The sequence below is a fragment of the Oratosquilla oratoria genome, chromosome 5, assembly GCF_046742065.1.
Source record: "Oratosquilla oratoria isolate Oo_2021 chromosome 5, ASM4674206v1, whole genome shotgun sequence".
Lineage (NCBI taxonomy): Eukaryota > Metazoa > Arthropoda > Malacostraca > Stomatopoda > Squillidae > Oratosquilla > Oratosquilla oratoria.
Genome location: NC_134781.1, coordinates 42,586,103 through 42,600,315, shown reverse-complemented (window position 1 = coordinate 42,600,315; position 14,213 = coordinate 42,586,103). Strand labels below are relative to the sequence as shown.

The window sequence follows — 14,213 nt, the reverse complement described above, 5'->3', positions numbered from 1 at the left end:
TATTCCATCCCCTACATACTCCGCTCCCCTCCACCCTCTTCCCTCCCTCACATCTTGGCACCTCCTGGATGAAGGGTCATCCCTGCATCCTGTCTACTGCCCTGGGTCAGAAGCAGTGTTGCAAGACACAGCACATCCACAGCAGGGCCGCTTCATTAATTTGGCGACCCCCCTCTCCGTCCCCCCCATGCAGAAAAGGAGAAGACAGGGAGAAATCTCTTCTGGCTGCGTCAACTTATTCCTCATACATACTCCCTCACCCCCTCATCCCCCACCCCCTCATGCATTGCAGCATCATCCATACACAACCCTTCTCCATTCACCCCTATCTTCTGTCCTCTCCCATCCTTCCTCAACAGATCCTCTCTTTCGTAATGCCCTTTTTACCCCATCCATCCATCTCATCCTACGACACCCCCTCATATTCACTCCTTCCACCTTTGCCTTCCACACCTCTTTTACTAGTCTTTCTTCACTCATTCTTTCCATGTGTCCAAACCATCCCAATACTCTTTCATCCACCCTATCTCCCAACTCCCTTTCCACCCCTGCTCTCCTCCTCACCTCCTCATTTCTCACTCTATGTAGCCTAGTAACCCCTATCATACTTTTCAGACATTTCATCTCAAACACATTCATCTCAAGCACATTCAAACTCCTTCTCTCTTCCTCTCTTATATTCCATGTATCTGGCCCATACAGCACTGTTGGCACAATCACTCCATATAACCTCCTTTTAGCATCCATTCCCAAATGTCTATTTCTCATTACAATTTTTAATCCACCAAGACATTTACTCGCTTCTCTCCATCTATATTCTACCTCCACCTCCACTCCTCCCTTTCCTGCCACATTCACACCCAAGTATCTAAAACTATCCACTACCTCCAGTCTCTCTCCCTTAATACTCACTTCTACTCTCATCACCTTACTTGTACTCACATTTATCTTCAGCTTCCTTCTTTCACACACCTTAACCACTTCACTACGGGCCAAAATCTCGCTGGCAGCATTAGCTGCCAGACATACGATGATGCGTCATAATACTCACATCATAAAAAATAGTCACCACTTATATCGATCGTTCTCTCTTTCACCCGTGAATTTTGATAACCATAGAAAATGTGATGAAGCCAGTTTAGAGAGTATGTCAGTTATGCAGGGACAACTACAATAAATATAATCAAGACACCGATATGGCAGCCTCGCGTATCTACTTGCTCCTTATGCCGCCTACGTAGGCGGCACCGTATGGAAGAGGTTAAACTCTGTCACTAACTTCCTCAATCTCTCCTCTGATCCTGCTACAAGCGCAGTGTCATCAGCAAGCAACAACTGGCTTATCTCCCACTTTTCTCATTTTCTTTAACCATCTCCAACCCCTGACCCACCACCCTTGCATTCACCACTTGCACCCACCCCATCCATGTATAGATTGAACAGCCAGGGTGACATAACACATCCCTGACGAAGTCCCATATTTACCTCAAACCATTCACTCTCTCCATTTCTAATCCTAACACAAGCTCCACCATTCTCATAAAAACTCCTGACTGCTCCCAACAGCCCTCCTCCCATCCCACATGTCTGCAATACCTCCCACAATTGGTTACATTGATAAGGCCTAGATTAGAGTATGCAGCGACATTGTGGTCCCCCAGTACCAAAAAGAATATAAAGAAAATAGAAAGAATCCAAAGAGCAGCTACAAAAATGGCACCTGCACTTGCAAACCTATCATACGAAGAGAGATTGGCTAAACTGGAGTTACCGACACTGGAGCAAAGAAGAGAGAGAGGTGACCTATTGACCATCTACAGAATCATGAAAGGCACAGAGGTACTCGATAGTGAGAGCTTACTTAACTGGGACAAAAGAAACACAAGAGGACATGGAAAGAAAATAAAAAAACATAGCTATAGAAGAGAACTGAAGAAAAACAGTTTTCCTCATAGAGTTTTGGACACTTGGAACAAACTGGACAATGGAATAGTATGCGCAAAAACCATTCATGAGTTTAAAAACAAACTAGACACTGCAAGATACAAAGGCGGGACATCACGAGCATAGCTCCCCTTCCCGCAAAATACAACTAGGTAAATACAACTAGGTAAATACAGTGCCTTCCTGTCTACCCTGTTGTAAGCTATCTCCAAATCCATAAAAGCCAAAAAAACATCATTACCCCCTCCCACAGCTTTCTCACATATCTGTCTTACCACAAAAAGCTGATCTACACAACCTCTACCTGTCCTAAATCCACACTGCTCCTCACCAATTACTCCCTCAAGACCCTCCCATAAGTCTTCCCAACTACATTCAACAAGCTAATCCCTCTAAAACTACTACACTCACACCTGTTCCTCTTTCCCCCGCAAAGTGGAACTACATAGGCACTCCTCCAGTCCTCCAGCACTCCACCCTCTCTTAAACAAACATTAAACAACCTCAACAGCCAATCCACCACAACTTCACCTCCCTTTTACAGAGATTCTGCATAGCATCCATCCAACCCAGGTGCCCTACTTGCTTTCATCATCTCAACAGCTGCCTTCACCCCATTTCTCCTCCATTTTCCTCACTCATCACTCTCATTTTCCCAGCATCACCCACTACAACCACCTTTCCCTCCCCATCCTCCTTCACATTTAGCAACTCCCTAAAACACTCTGCCCACCTTCCTCTCACTGCCCTCTCTACCATTATCATCTCTCCATCTGCACCTCTTACCTCTTCTTCTCTACTTGATTCGCCCCCTCCCTCCCTCCTAATCTCCCTCCAAAACATCTTTTTAATACTTTCAAAATTTTATTGTCATACTCTTACCCCATTTCACATCTGCTCTCCTCTTTGCCTCCCCCATCCCATGCTTGACCTCCCTTCCCTTTACTTTGCACCTCTCATACGATTCCCTCATACTAATTTGTAGCCAATCTGTGAAAGCCTGCTTGTTCTCTTCTACAGCCCTCTTCGCTTCCTCATCCCACCATTCACCACCCCTACTTCTATTTCCTCCCGCCCTTCTTGTTCCACACCCTGCACACCTTATGACTCCCTCCTTGAACCATCCCCATTCCTCCTCCACTCCCAGTTCTACTCAATCCTTCACTCCCTCCCACTCCTCTCTCAGCTTCTTCTTACACTCCCTCTCCTTTTCTTTCTCATTTAAACAGTTTGCTCTAAGTACCTCTCTACCTTCTGCCCTTTTCCTCTTTCTCCACCTATTCTCCACTCTCAATTTACCTTCCACCAGAAAATGATCTGATATTCCCCCATTCTCTCCCCATAGAATATGTACATCCTTAACTCTTCCTACCATACTCTTGGTCACCACTATATAGTCCAGTAACGGTCTTATCTACCATCTTTCCAAGCACCACCCTCTCCCATCTGTACCTATGCTTGACTTTCTTCCTAAACACTGTATTTGCTATCATCAAGTCTCAAGACACATCTCCATTATCAATTCTCCACTACAATATTTACCTGGAACGCCATACTTCCCAATCACTCCATCTATTGGTTTGTTTCCTACCCTAGCATTAAGGTCTCCCAATACAACTACATTGACATTTCTCCCTAATCCCTCTATGCAGTCATTTAAATCTACCCAAAAAGCCTCCCTTTCCTCTATGCTCTTCTCTACCAGGTCCATATGCACTTACAAAAACCCACATCTCCCCAGCTTCACCTTCATCCACATCAACCTTGAAGAATCCTCCTTCCACTCCACTTCATGCTTACCTATCTTTTCACTAACTAGTATAGGCACCCTTTCTCTCCCACATCCCCTCTTCACTTCTGAGAACCTTCCAACTACACTCCCAAACTCACACTCACCCCTCCCTTTCTATTTAGTTTTACTCAAAGCCAATACATCCATCTTTCTTCTCACAAACGTACTGCCTATCTCTTCCCTTTTACTCTCATCTGTACCACATCCACGCACATTTGTATGTAAAAATACCAAAAGTGCACTCCACAACCCTCCTTGCTCTGGTTAAATGGTAGTTGAAGACATGTTTTTGAACACTTATCATTTTTCCTCCAAAAGGGTGCATAAGGTTAGGGTGCAGATCAAAAGCTTCGTCACTGATGAGCACATAAGGCACTGTAACTCCTCCATCATTTGGCTTATGTTTGGGTTCAGGGAGCTTCAGTTCTCCATTGACAATGGCCTTCAAAAATGATGAATTAGAGAACACTGTTGGGTCACTATCTTTGCCATATGAGGCAATATTAATATAAACACACTTGTAATGACTGTCAGCTACTGCCATCAAAATGACAGAAAAGTACTCTATATTCAAAGCACAATGAGCCACTCTGCTGTGGTTTGATCACTCGAACATGTTTCCTGTCAACACTCCCAAAGCAGTTAGGGAAATTTGCATTTTCTCCTAACTTCTCAACAATTTCTATTAGTCTTTCTGTTGTTGGTTGAGGAATGCTTTCATTCCTGAGGACAGTCCAAATGCTTGTGCAAACATTGGATTATATCAGATAATGTTGAGACTCCTGTTCTGTAGGTGTAGAACAAGTCAGTTAAGGTGTTCCTCTGGCAAGATATCTGAGGAGAGAAAGAAAGAAGTACATAAATAAATAAGTAAATAAATAAATGATGCAGTGCAGTTATATAGACTTCCTCTAACATTTACTCTTTATTTGTTTCAGGTAAGCTGATAATAAATAGGTGGAAAAATGTCAAGGATCAGTACATCAAATTGGTCAAGAAGAGGAAAGGGAAGAGTAGTTAAGCAGCAAAGACTGCAAAGCATTACAACTTCCATGAACAGATTTCTTTCATAAAGGTAAATATGGACATGAGGGAAACAGGATCTAACTTTGAAGTTGATTCTGGAGGACTGGATGAAGAAAAGGAAGGCAGCAATATTCTGGAGAAAGCCAGTGAGGCTAGTGAAGTTAGTGCAACAAAAATGTGGTAAGACTGTTCCAAAGAAAAAGAAACTTGACATTGAGACAGAAATCCTGGAAGATTTAGCAGTAGGAGAAAACCATCATGTTTCTTTTTTTAAAGGGTTTCTTCCCTCTCTTGAATGATTTACCAATGATGAGATTTTGCAGTTCCAGTATGGTGTTATTGGTCTGATCCAGAACATTAAAAAGACCCATTCACCTCAAGCTTATGATTTACCACAGAATCAAACCTACATTCCGCCACACTGGGCCCCTTACACTGCACACCCTCCAACCTTTTGGAAAAATCCATCATCAAGTGGACTACAAAGAACTGAACAAAGCTCACCACATACACATAGGTCACATGTTCAACCGCTGTCTACATGTAGTACTTCTGTTTCTCCAGTATCATCTGAGATGTCTGAGCTTAGTTCATCCTGTGATGCAAATTTTGCACATACACTTTGACTTGAACTATTTTGTACCTTATGAGTAACACTTAAGAGGACCGTCCATCAGAAAATCACGAAAAAAAAAAAATTAAATTCTGAAAATATTTTCTCTAAAAGTGTTGCTCATGAGCTATCTCGTGGCCAAGTATGGATGTTGTATCTTGATTTTTACTATCTAAAAAAAATATGATACAGTACCCCCCCACCCTACTGTGGCTGGGTCGTGTGCGCTGCATACTGCATATCACGTTTTCTGTTGTTACATATATTTGCTAACAAAAGAAGCTGCATATTTTGCACAATATTTATGCTTTTGTATGATAAATAATAGCATACAATATGGCAACAGAGACCTGACTGCATAGCGTACAGTATGAATCATCCATCAGAAAATCACGAAAAAAAAACGAAATTCTGAAAATATTTCCTCTAAAAGTGTTGCTCATTAGCTATCTCGTGACTGAGTATGGATGTTGTATCTTGATTTTTACTATCTAAAAAAAATATAATACAGTACCCCTCCCCATGTGGCTGGGTCGTGTGCGCTGCGTACTGCATATCACGTTTTCTGTTGTTACATATATTTGCTAACAAAAGAAGCTGCGTATTTTGCACAATATTTATGCTTTTGTATGATAAATAATAGCATACGATATGGCAACAGGGACCTGACTGCTTAGCGTACTGTCGTACAGTATGTGAACGTGACTTATTCATAGCTTGTCTTTCAAGTAAGTGAGACGTACTATTTTCTAGAGTTCAATTCTGTGCTCAAGTTGCAGTTCTGAACCACATCTTTGGTTATGAACTTGCATATATGCCATCAGCAAGAGGGACAACAACCAGTGCTGCCATAAAACAGCTTAGGATGGCAGATAAAGATCGTCTGTCACCAAAGATGCATTTCGCAAAGAAAAGGGAAAGTGCACACTTGGAACCTGAGCAATATAACCCTGGTGGATACTAACTGGATTCATCATATAAACCTGTAATTAATCAAAAGCTGTCAATAAAGAGTAGGGTGGTGCCTATGATACCCTTTCAACACCATAACATCCTAAATAATGAATGGGGACCAGTAGCCATGAACAAAAAACTTATGACGCTCATTCCTGGAAAACTTTATTTTTTGCACATTTAACTTGATTCATATCCAAAACGCCTTCACTGACTTTCAACTGCAAATCCTTTTTGGATTCAGCATAATTGGGAGAACATTTGGAGGCAGATTTATGTCCTGTCAAGGACTAGTAGGATTTTTTCATATATACATTTTTTTTTTTTCTTTTTTCTTTTCTTTTTTCATCAACATACTTTAGATTTTTTCTCATAACAGACTGATCAGAACATCATAATTTTGCCTCCATTTCTTCATCTATCTTAGCCCATTATAAAGACAAAAAATAATCAATATCCAGTCAAAGGTCTATCCCCTGAATCAATTTCAAAATTTTCAAAAATTACCCCTAGAAAATGAAAAAAAAAATCATAATAAAGAAAGTATAAGCATAAATGACTTGAAAACTCGGTGGTATCTTCTCTGAGACAAGACAGTTACTAGGAAAAATCTCAGCCACTTTCACCCCAAGCGAAAAAAGTTCGATTTTCTAATGGAGGATCCCCTTAAGAATGCACTCACTTAAGTGAGTAGCTGTGCAAAATTGTTCATTACTTTCTGCAATCATTGTACTACTTTTTTAGGAGATATTACTTATCTAAATGTCACTGTGTTGTGATTATAATGAAGTATAATTCCTAAATATCAAATACTGTAATGTATTCACTTAAGGGAGTAACTGTGCCAAGTTGTTCATTACTTTCTTGAAATTGTTTGTACTACATTTTTAAAAGGAGACATTACTTATCTGTCACTGTGTTGTGATTATAATGCAGTGTAATTCCTAAATACCAAATAAAAAGGATGCTAGAGATATTTGTGTTCATCCTCTTGCTGCAAATGATGATAATAATGATGGTGATGGTAAAGGTAGAAGCAATGGTGGTGCTATTGTGAAAAAAAAAAAGATCTTGATTATACTGATCATGATTTACTGTAGATATATTCAAGCATTTTGAAAATGGAATTTATTAACTGGCCTATGGTATATTATAAGCTCATGCCTTACCTTAAGGTAACAACAAGGCATTCAGCAGACTTAATAGAGTCCCTCATTTTAGAGTCCTGGTGAAGGAGGTGGTCATGCAGCTTGTGAAGCAATTTGCCAAAGCTTGTGACGGATATCCTGAAGTAGTTAAAAAACACATCCATCTTTCTTCTCACAAACATACTACCTTTCACTCTTACCTGTACCACATTCACGCATATTAGAATACCCAAACCTTAGGGTGCTGGTCAGAAAACTCCCAGACCCTCTTATGCCTTTGTTTTTTCTTTTAGGAATGTCCCCTGTGGGGCTACAAGGAGAAGGATGCCTAGTCCCAATCCCCGTCCCTTTCTTCTCGCTTCTGACGATCCAAGTGGAATTACTTGGTGGTAGTATTCTTTTCCCCCACCACAGGGGGATAAAAAGCAGGCATAAAAACCATTTCCACCCATTCCATCCCTAATACACTCCACTCCCCTCCACCCTCTACCCTCCCCCTTATCTTGGCACCTCCTGGATGATGGGTCATCCCTGCATCTTGCCCTGGGTCAGAAGCAGTGTTGCAAGACACAGCACATCCACAGCAAGGTCGCTTCATTATATTGGTGACACCCCACCCCCCACCCCCCACCCCATGCAGAAAAGGAGAAGACAGAGAGAAATTCCTTTGGGCTGCGTCAAATTTTTTTCACACATGCTACCTCACCCCCCATCCCCCACCCATTCCACCTCATGCATCACAACATCATTCATATACAACCATTTTCCTTCATACCCCGTCTTCTGTCCTCTCCTGTCCTTCCTCAACAGACATTCCCCTCTTCCCCAAAGCTCCTTTTACCCCATCCATCCATCTCATCCTAGGTTGCCCCTCATGTTCACTCCCTCCACATCTGCCTTCCATACCTCTTTTACTAATTTTTCTTCACTTATTCTTTCCATGTGTCCAAACCATCCTAATACTCTTTCATCCACCCTATCTTTCAACTCCCTTACCACCACCGTTCTCCTCCTCACCTCCTCATTTCTCACTCTATCCAGCCTAGAACACCCTGTCATACTTCTCAGACACCTCATCTCAAACACATTCAAACTCCTTCTCTCTTCCTCTCTTATGTTCCATGTTTCTGCCCCATACAATGCTGTTAGCACAATCACTCCTTCATACAATCTCCTCTTAGCATCCATTCCCAAATGTCTATTTCTCATTACACTTTTTATTCCACCAAGGTATTTACTCGCTTCTCTCAATCTACATTCTACCTCCACCTCCGCTCTTCCCTTTCCTGCCACATTCGCACCCAAGTATCTAAAACTATCCACTACCTCCAGTCTCTCTCCCTTAATGCTCACTTCCAATCTGCTGCCTCTTTCACCCCTTGTACATCTCATCACCTTACTTTTACCCACATTTATCTTGAACTTCCTTTCACACACTTTCCCAAACTCTGTCACTAACTTCCTCAATACCTTCTCTGATCCTGCCACAAGCACAGTGTCGTCCGCAAACAACAGCTGGCTCACCTGCCACTTTTCTCCATTTTCTTTAACCATCTCCAATCCCTGACCCACTACCCTTTCATTTACCTCTCGCACCACCCCATCCATGTATAAGTTGTTGTTGTTGTTGTTGTATAAGTTGAACAGCCAGGGTGACATAACACATCCCTGACGAGGTCCTACCTTTACCTCGAACCATTTACTCTCTCCATTTCTAACCCTGGCATACGCTCTGCTACTCTCGCAAAAACTCTTGACAGCTTCTAAAAGCTTTCCTCCTATCCGTATATCTGCAAAACCTCCCACAGTGTCTTCCTGTCTACCCTGTCATGAGCCATTTCCAGATCCATAAAAGCCCAAAAAACATCCTTACCTTTTCTTATAGCTTTCTCTCATATCTGTCTTACCACAAAAATCTGATCTATGCAACCTCTTCCTGACCTAAATCCACACTGTTCCTCTCCTAATCCTCTCAATCAAGATCCTCCCATAAGCCTTCCCAACTACACTTAACAAGCTAATCCCTCTAAAACTACTACACTCATACTTGTCCCCTTTTCCCATGTAAAATGGAACTATACAGGCACTCCTCCAGTCCTCCAGCACTCTACCCTCTCTCAAACAAGCATTAAATAACCTCACCAGCCAGTCCACCATCACTGTACTTCCTTTTTTCAGACATTCTGCGTGACATCCATCCAGACCAGGTGCCTTACCTGCTCAAATCATCTTTACAACTGCCTTGACTTCATCCTTCCTTATTTCTCCTCCATTTTCCTCACTCATCATGGTCATTTTCTTTGCACTTTCCACTGCAACTACCTGTCCCTCCCTATCCTCCTTTACATTTAGCAACTCCCTAAGATACTCTGCCCATCTTCCTCTTACTGCCTTCTCTTCCATTATCATCTTTCCATCTGCACATTTTACCTTTTCTTCTCTACTTGATTCGCTTCCTCTTCCTCTCTTAATCTCTTTCCAAAATATCTTTTTATTACTTTCAAAATTTTCTGTCATACTTTTTTCTGCTCTCCTCTTTGCCTCCTTTATCTTGTGCTTTACTTCTCTTCTCTTTTCTTTGTATTCTTAATATTATTATAATTTTTGTTTATATTTTCTTTTATTTATTTATCATTATTATACACTAGGAGTATATAATAATGATAAATAAATAAAAGAAGAAATAAATGAAAATTATAATAATATAAATAATGAATAAAATAAATAAATGCATACATACATATATATATATACCAAGGCTTTTTCCCCCTTACAAGGGAGGTAGCCAAAAAGGAAAAGTCATGAAATCATTCCCACCCATTCCATCCCTGAATACACTCCACACTCCACACCCCTCCACCCTCCCTCTTATATTAGCACCTCCCGGATGACGGGTCATCCCTGCACCTTGTCCACTGCCCTGGGTCAGAAGTAGTGTCGCAAGACACAGCACATCCACAGCAAGGCCGCTTCATTAAATCGGCGACCCCCCCTCTCCGTCCCCCCATGCAGAAAAGGAGAAGACGGGGAGAAATCCTTTCGGGCTGCATCAAATTTTGCTCACACATACTACCTCACCCCCCATTCCACCTCATGCATCACAACATCATCCATATACAACCATTCTCCATTCACCCCTGTCTTCTGTCCTCTCCCATCCTTCCTCAACAGACATTCCCCTCTTCCCCAAAGCCCCCTTCACCCCAACCATCCACCTCATCCTAGGATGTCCCCTCATGTTCACTCCCTCCACATCTGCCTGCCATACCTCTTTTACTAGTCTTTCTTCACTCATTCTTTCCATGTGTCCAAATCATCCTAACACTCTTTCATCAACCCTATCTCCCAACTCCCTTTCCACCCCCGTTCTCCTCCTCACCTCCTCATTTCTCACTCTATCTAGCCTAGTAACCCCCATCATACTTCTCAGACACCTCATCTCAAACACATTCAAACTCCTTCTCTCTTCCTCTCTTATGTTCTATGTTTCTGCCCCATACAGTGCTGTTGGCACAATCACTCCTTCATACAGTCTCCTCTTAGCATCCATTCCCAAATGTCTATTCCTCATTACACTCTTCAATCCACCAAGGCATTTACTCGCTTCTCTCAATCTACATTCTACCTCCACCTTCACTCCACCTTTTCCTGCCACATTTGCACCCAAGTATCTAAAACTATCCACCTCCTCCAGTCACTCTCCCTTAATGCTCACTTCCAGTCTACTGCCACTTTCACCCCTTGTACATCTCATCACCTTACATTTACCCACATTTTTCTTTAGCTTTCTTCTATCACATGCTCTCCCAAACTCTGTCACCAACTTCCTCAATCCCTCCTCCGATCCTGCCACAAGCGCAGTGTCGTCCGCAAACAACAGCTGGCTCACCTGCCACTTTTCTCCATTTTCTTTAACCATCTCCAATCCCTGACCCACTACCCTTTCATTTACCTCTCGCACTACCCCATCCATGTATAAGTTGAACAGCCAGGGCGATATAACGCATCCTTGACGAAGTCCCACCTTTACCTCGAACCACTCGCTCTCTCCATTTCTAATCCTGACACAAGCTCTACTACACTCATAAAAACTCTTGACAGCTCCTAGAAGCTTTCCTCCTATCCCATATCTGCATAACCTCCCACAGTGCCTCTCTGTTTACCCTATCGTAAGCCTTTTCCAGATCCATAAAAGCCCAAAAAACATCCTTCCCCTTTCCTATAGCTTTCTCACATATTTGTCTTACCACAAAGATCTGATCTACACAACCTCTACCCATCCTAAATCCACACTGTTCCTCACCAATTACTCCCTCTATTCCTCTCCTAATCCTCTCAATCAAGATCCTCCCATAAGCCTTCCCAACTACACTTAACAAGCTAATCCCTCTGGAACTACTACATTCACACTTGTCCCCTTTTCCCTTGTAAAGTGGAACTATACAGGCACTCCTCCAGTCCTCCGGCACTCTACCCTCTCTCCAGCAAACATTAAATAACCTCACCAGCCAGTCCACCATCACTGTACCTCCTTTTCTTAGACATTCTGCATGACATCCATCCAGACCAGGTGCCTTACCTGCTCAAATCATCTTAACAACTGCCTTGACTTCATCCTTCCTTATTTCTCCTCCATTTTCCTCACTCATCACGGTCATTTTCTTAGCATTTCCCACTGCAACTATCTTTCCCTCTCTATCCTCCTTCTCATTTAGCAATTCCCTAAAATATTCTGCCCATCTTCCTCTTACTGCCTTCTCTTCCATTATCATCTCTCCATCTGCAACTTTTACCTTTTCTTCTCTACTTGATTCGCCTCCTCTTCCTCTCTTAATCTCTTTCCAAAACATCTTTTTATTCCTTTCAAATTTTCTGTCATACTCTTACCCCACTTCACATCTGCTCTCCTCTTTGCCTCCTTTACCTTTTGCTTTACTTCTCTTTTCTTTTCTTTGTACCTCTCATATGACTCCCTTGTCCTATTTTGTAACCAATCTGTGAAAGCTCGCTTCTTCTCTTCTACAACCTTAGTTAAATGATAAACAAACAGGTAAATAGCAAATAAGAATAAATTGACAGATAAATAATAATAAATGAAAGTCAAGCAAATAATAAACAAACCATAACAAATAAATAAAAAAATGATTTAAAATAAATGACAGTCATTACAGCATCTTGCTTAGATGTTTATCTAAATGAATCTTAAAGCTTTGAACTGAACTACATTGCACTGCTTCTGCAGGAAGTTTATTCCATTCATTAACTACACAGTTGGCAAAGTTGTTTCTACACACTTCCAAATTAAATCTACTTCCTAATAGTTTGAGACCATTATTTCCTGCCGGATTCTCATTCAGTGTAAAAATTTGGTCACTTTTGATGTTAATTCCCTTTAGAATCTTAAAGACCAGTATCAAGTCACCTCTGCGTCTACGCTTTTTTAGGGAGAACAGATTCATATGTTTTAGTTGATTTTTGTATGATTTATTTTTTATATTTGTAATCAGTTTTGTGGCTCGCCATTGTTCTTTTTCCAATCTGTCAATGTCTTTAATGAGATTCAGTAACCATACGGAAACAGCATATTCCAAATGTGGACAAACTAATGATTTATATAGCTTGTTAATGAGAGGTGGACTTTTGAAGTCAAAAGATCGCACAGTCAGTCCTAGAATCTTATTTGCTTTCTCAGAGGCTGAAATAGACTGTTTAGATGATTTGAGATCATTACTGATAATTACGCTGAGATCCTTTTCACTATCCACTTTTGTTATGAATTTCCAAATAACTTGTAATTGTACTTCTGTTATTTTTACCTATGTGCATAACATTGCATTTACTTGTGTTAAATTTCATTAGCCACTTTTCAGACCATTGCTGTAATTGATCTAAATCTTCTTGAATATCTAATTGGTTTAAGTGATCATTTGCCATTCTGCACAATTATGTATCATCAGCAAATTTGGAGACAATAGATTTTAGTCCATGGTCTATATCACATATACTATGAATAGAAGAGGCCAAAGAACAGAACCCTGAGGAACTCTATTCATAACATTTTTCCATCTAGAAGTTTTGCCATTTAGAACAACTCTGTTTATGATCATTCAACCAATTTCTAGTCCAACTTAATAGGCTACCATTTACTCAGTGTGAAGCTGATTTAGTAAGTAGCCTTTCGTGGGGGACAGTATCAAAAGCTTTTGCAAAGTCTCAATATATTAAATCTATATTGTTTCTTTTGTCATAATTCGAGATGACTGTGTTGTAGAATTCGAGTAAGTTAGTCATGCAAGAATGTTTCTGTCTGAATCCATGCTGGCTATCATTTATCAAACAGTTACTTTCTAAATGATGTTTGATAACATCTCTGATGATAGCTTTCATCATTTTTCCTACGATTGAAGTCAAGCTTATAGGCCTGTAGTTATTTTGTTTCTTTTTGTCACCTTTTTTGAATATGAGTAACGTTTGCTTCCATTCTCTTGGGACATCTCTGGATATGATGGATTTCTTGAAAATAATTTCTAATGGAACAACAATCTCATTTTTCATTTCCTTTAAGATTCTTGGATGCCAACCGTCAGGCCCTGGTGTTTTATTAATTTTGAGTTTTTCTATACACCATTTAATTTTTTCTTTTGTTATATATACTGTAATAAGTTCACCCTAGATTTTTCACAGGTTTCATTTTGGCGTTCACTTTGAGGTGTTTCGTTTACGAATACTGAGCTAA

The 14,213-nt window shown here is 40.9% G+C and overlaps 2 protein-coding genes across 7 annotated transcripts in view; one reads left to right on the top strand and one right to left on the bottom strand.

Annotated features, from left to right (window-relative positions):
* The window catches only part of LOC143025490 (uncharacterized), a 108,901-nt gene that overhangs the window by 79,886 nt on the left and 14,802 nt on the right, over positions 1-14,213 (top strand). The window contains exon 7 of one of the 5 annotated variants that reach the window (XR_012966394.1): positions 4,675-7,294. The exons of 2 other annotated variants lie outside the window; for them this stretch is intronic. Coding sequence is in view for 2 of the 3 variants with exons in the window: in XM_076185229.1 (XP_076041344.1) it covers positions 4,675-4,683 (9 nt within the window). In the remaining variant the exon portion in view is untranslated. Of the gene's footprint in view, positions 1-4,674; positions 7,295-14,213 lie in introns of those variants that run through there. 2 more of the 5 variants (XM_076185229.1, XM_076185228.1) reach the window with 2 other exon arrangements.
* Positions 296-14,213, bottom strand: part of LOC143025491 (serine hydrolase-like protein) — a 100,416-nt gene continuing 86,498 nt past the window's right edge. For both annotated transcript variants that reach the window (XR_012966395.1, XR_012966396.1), the window contains one exon: positions 296-4,570. The gene's annotated coding sequence lies outside the window, so the exon portion shown is untranslated. The remainder of the gene's footprint in view (positions 4,571-14,213) is intronic.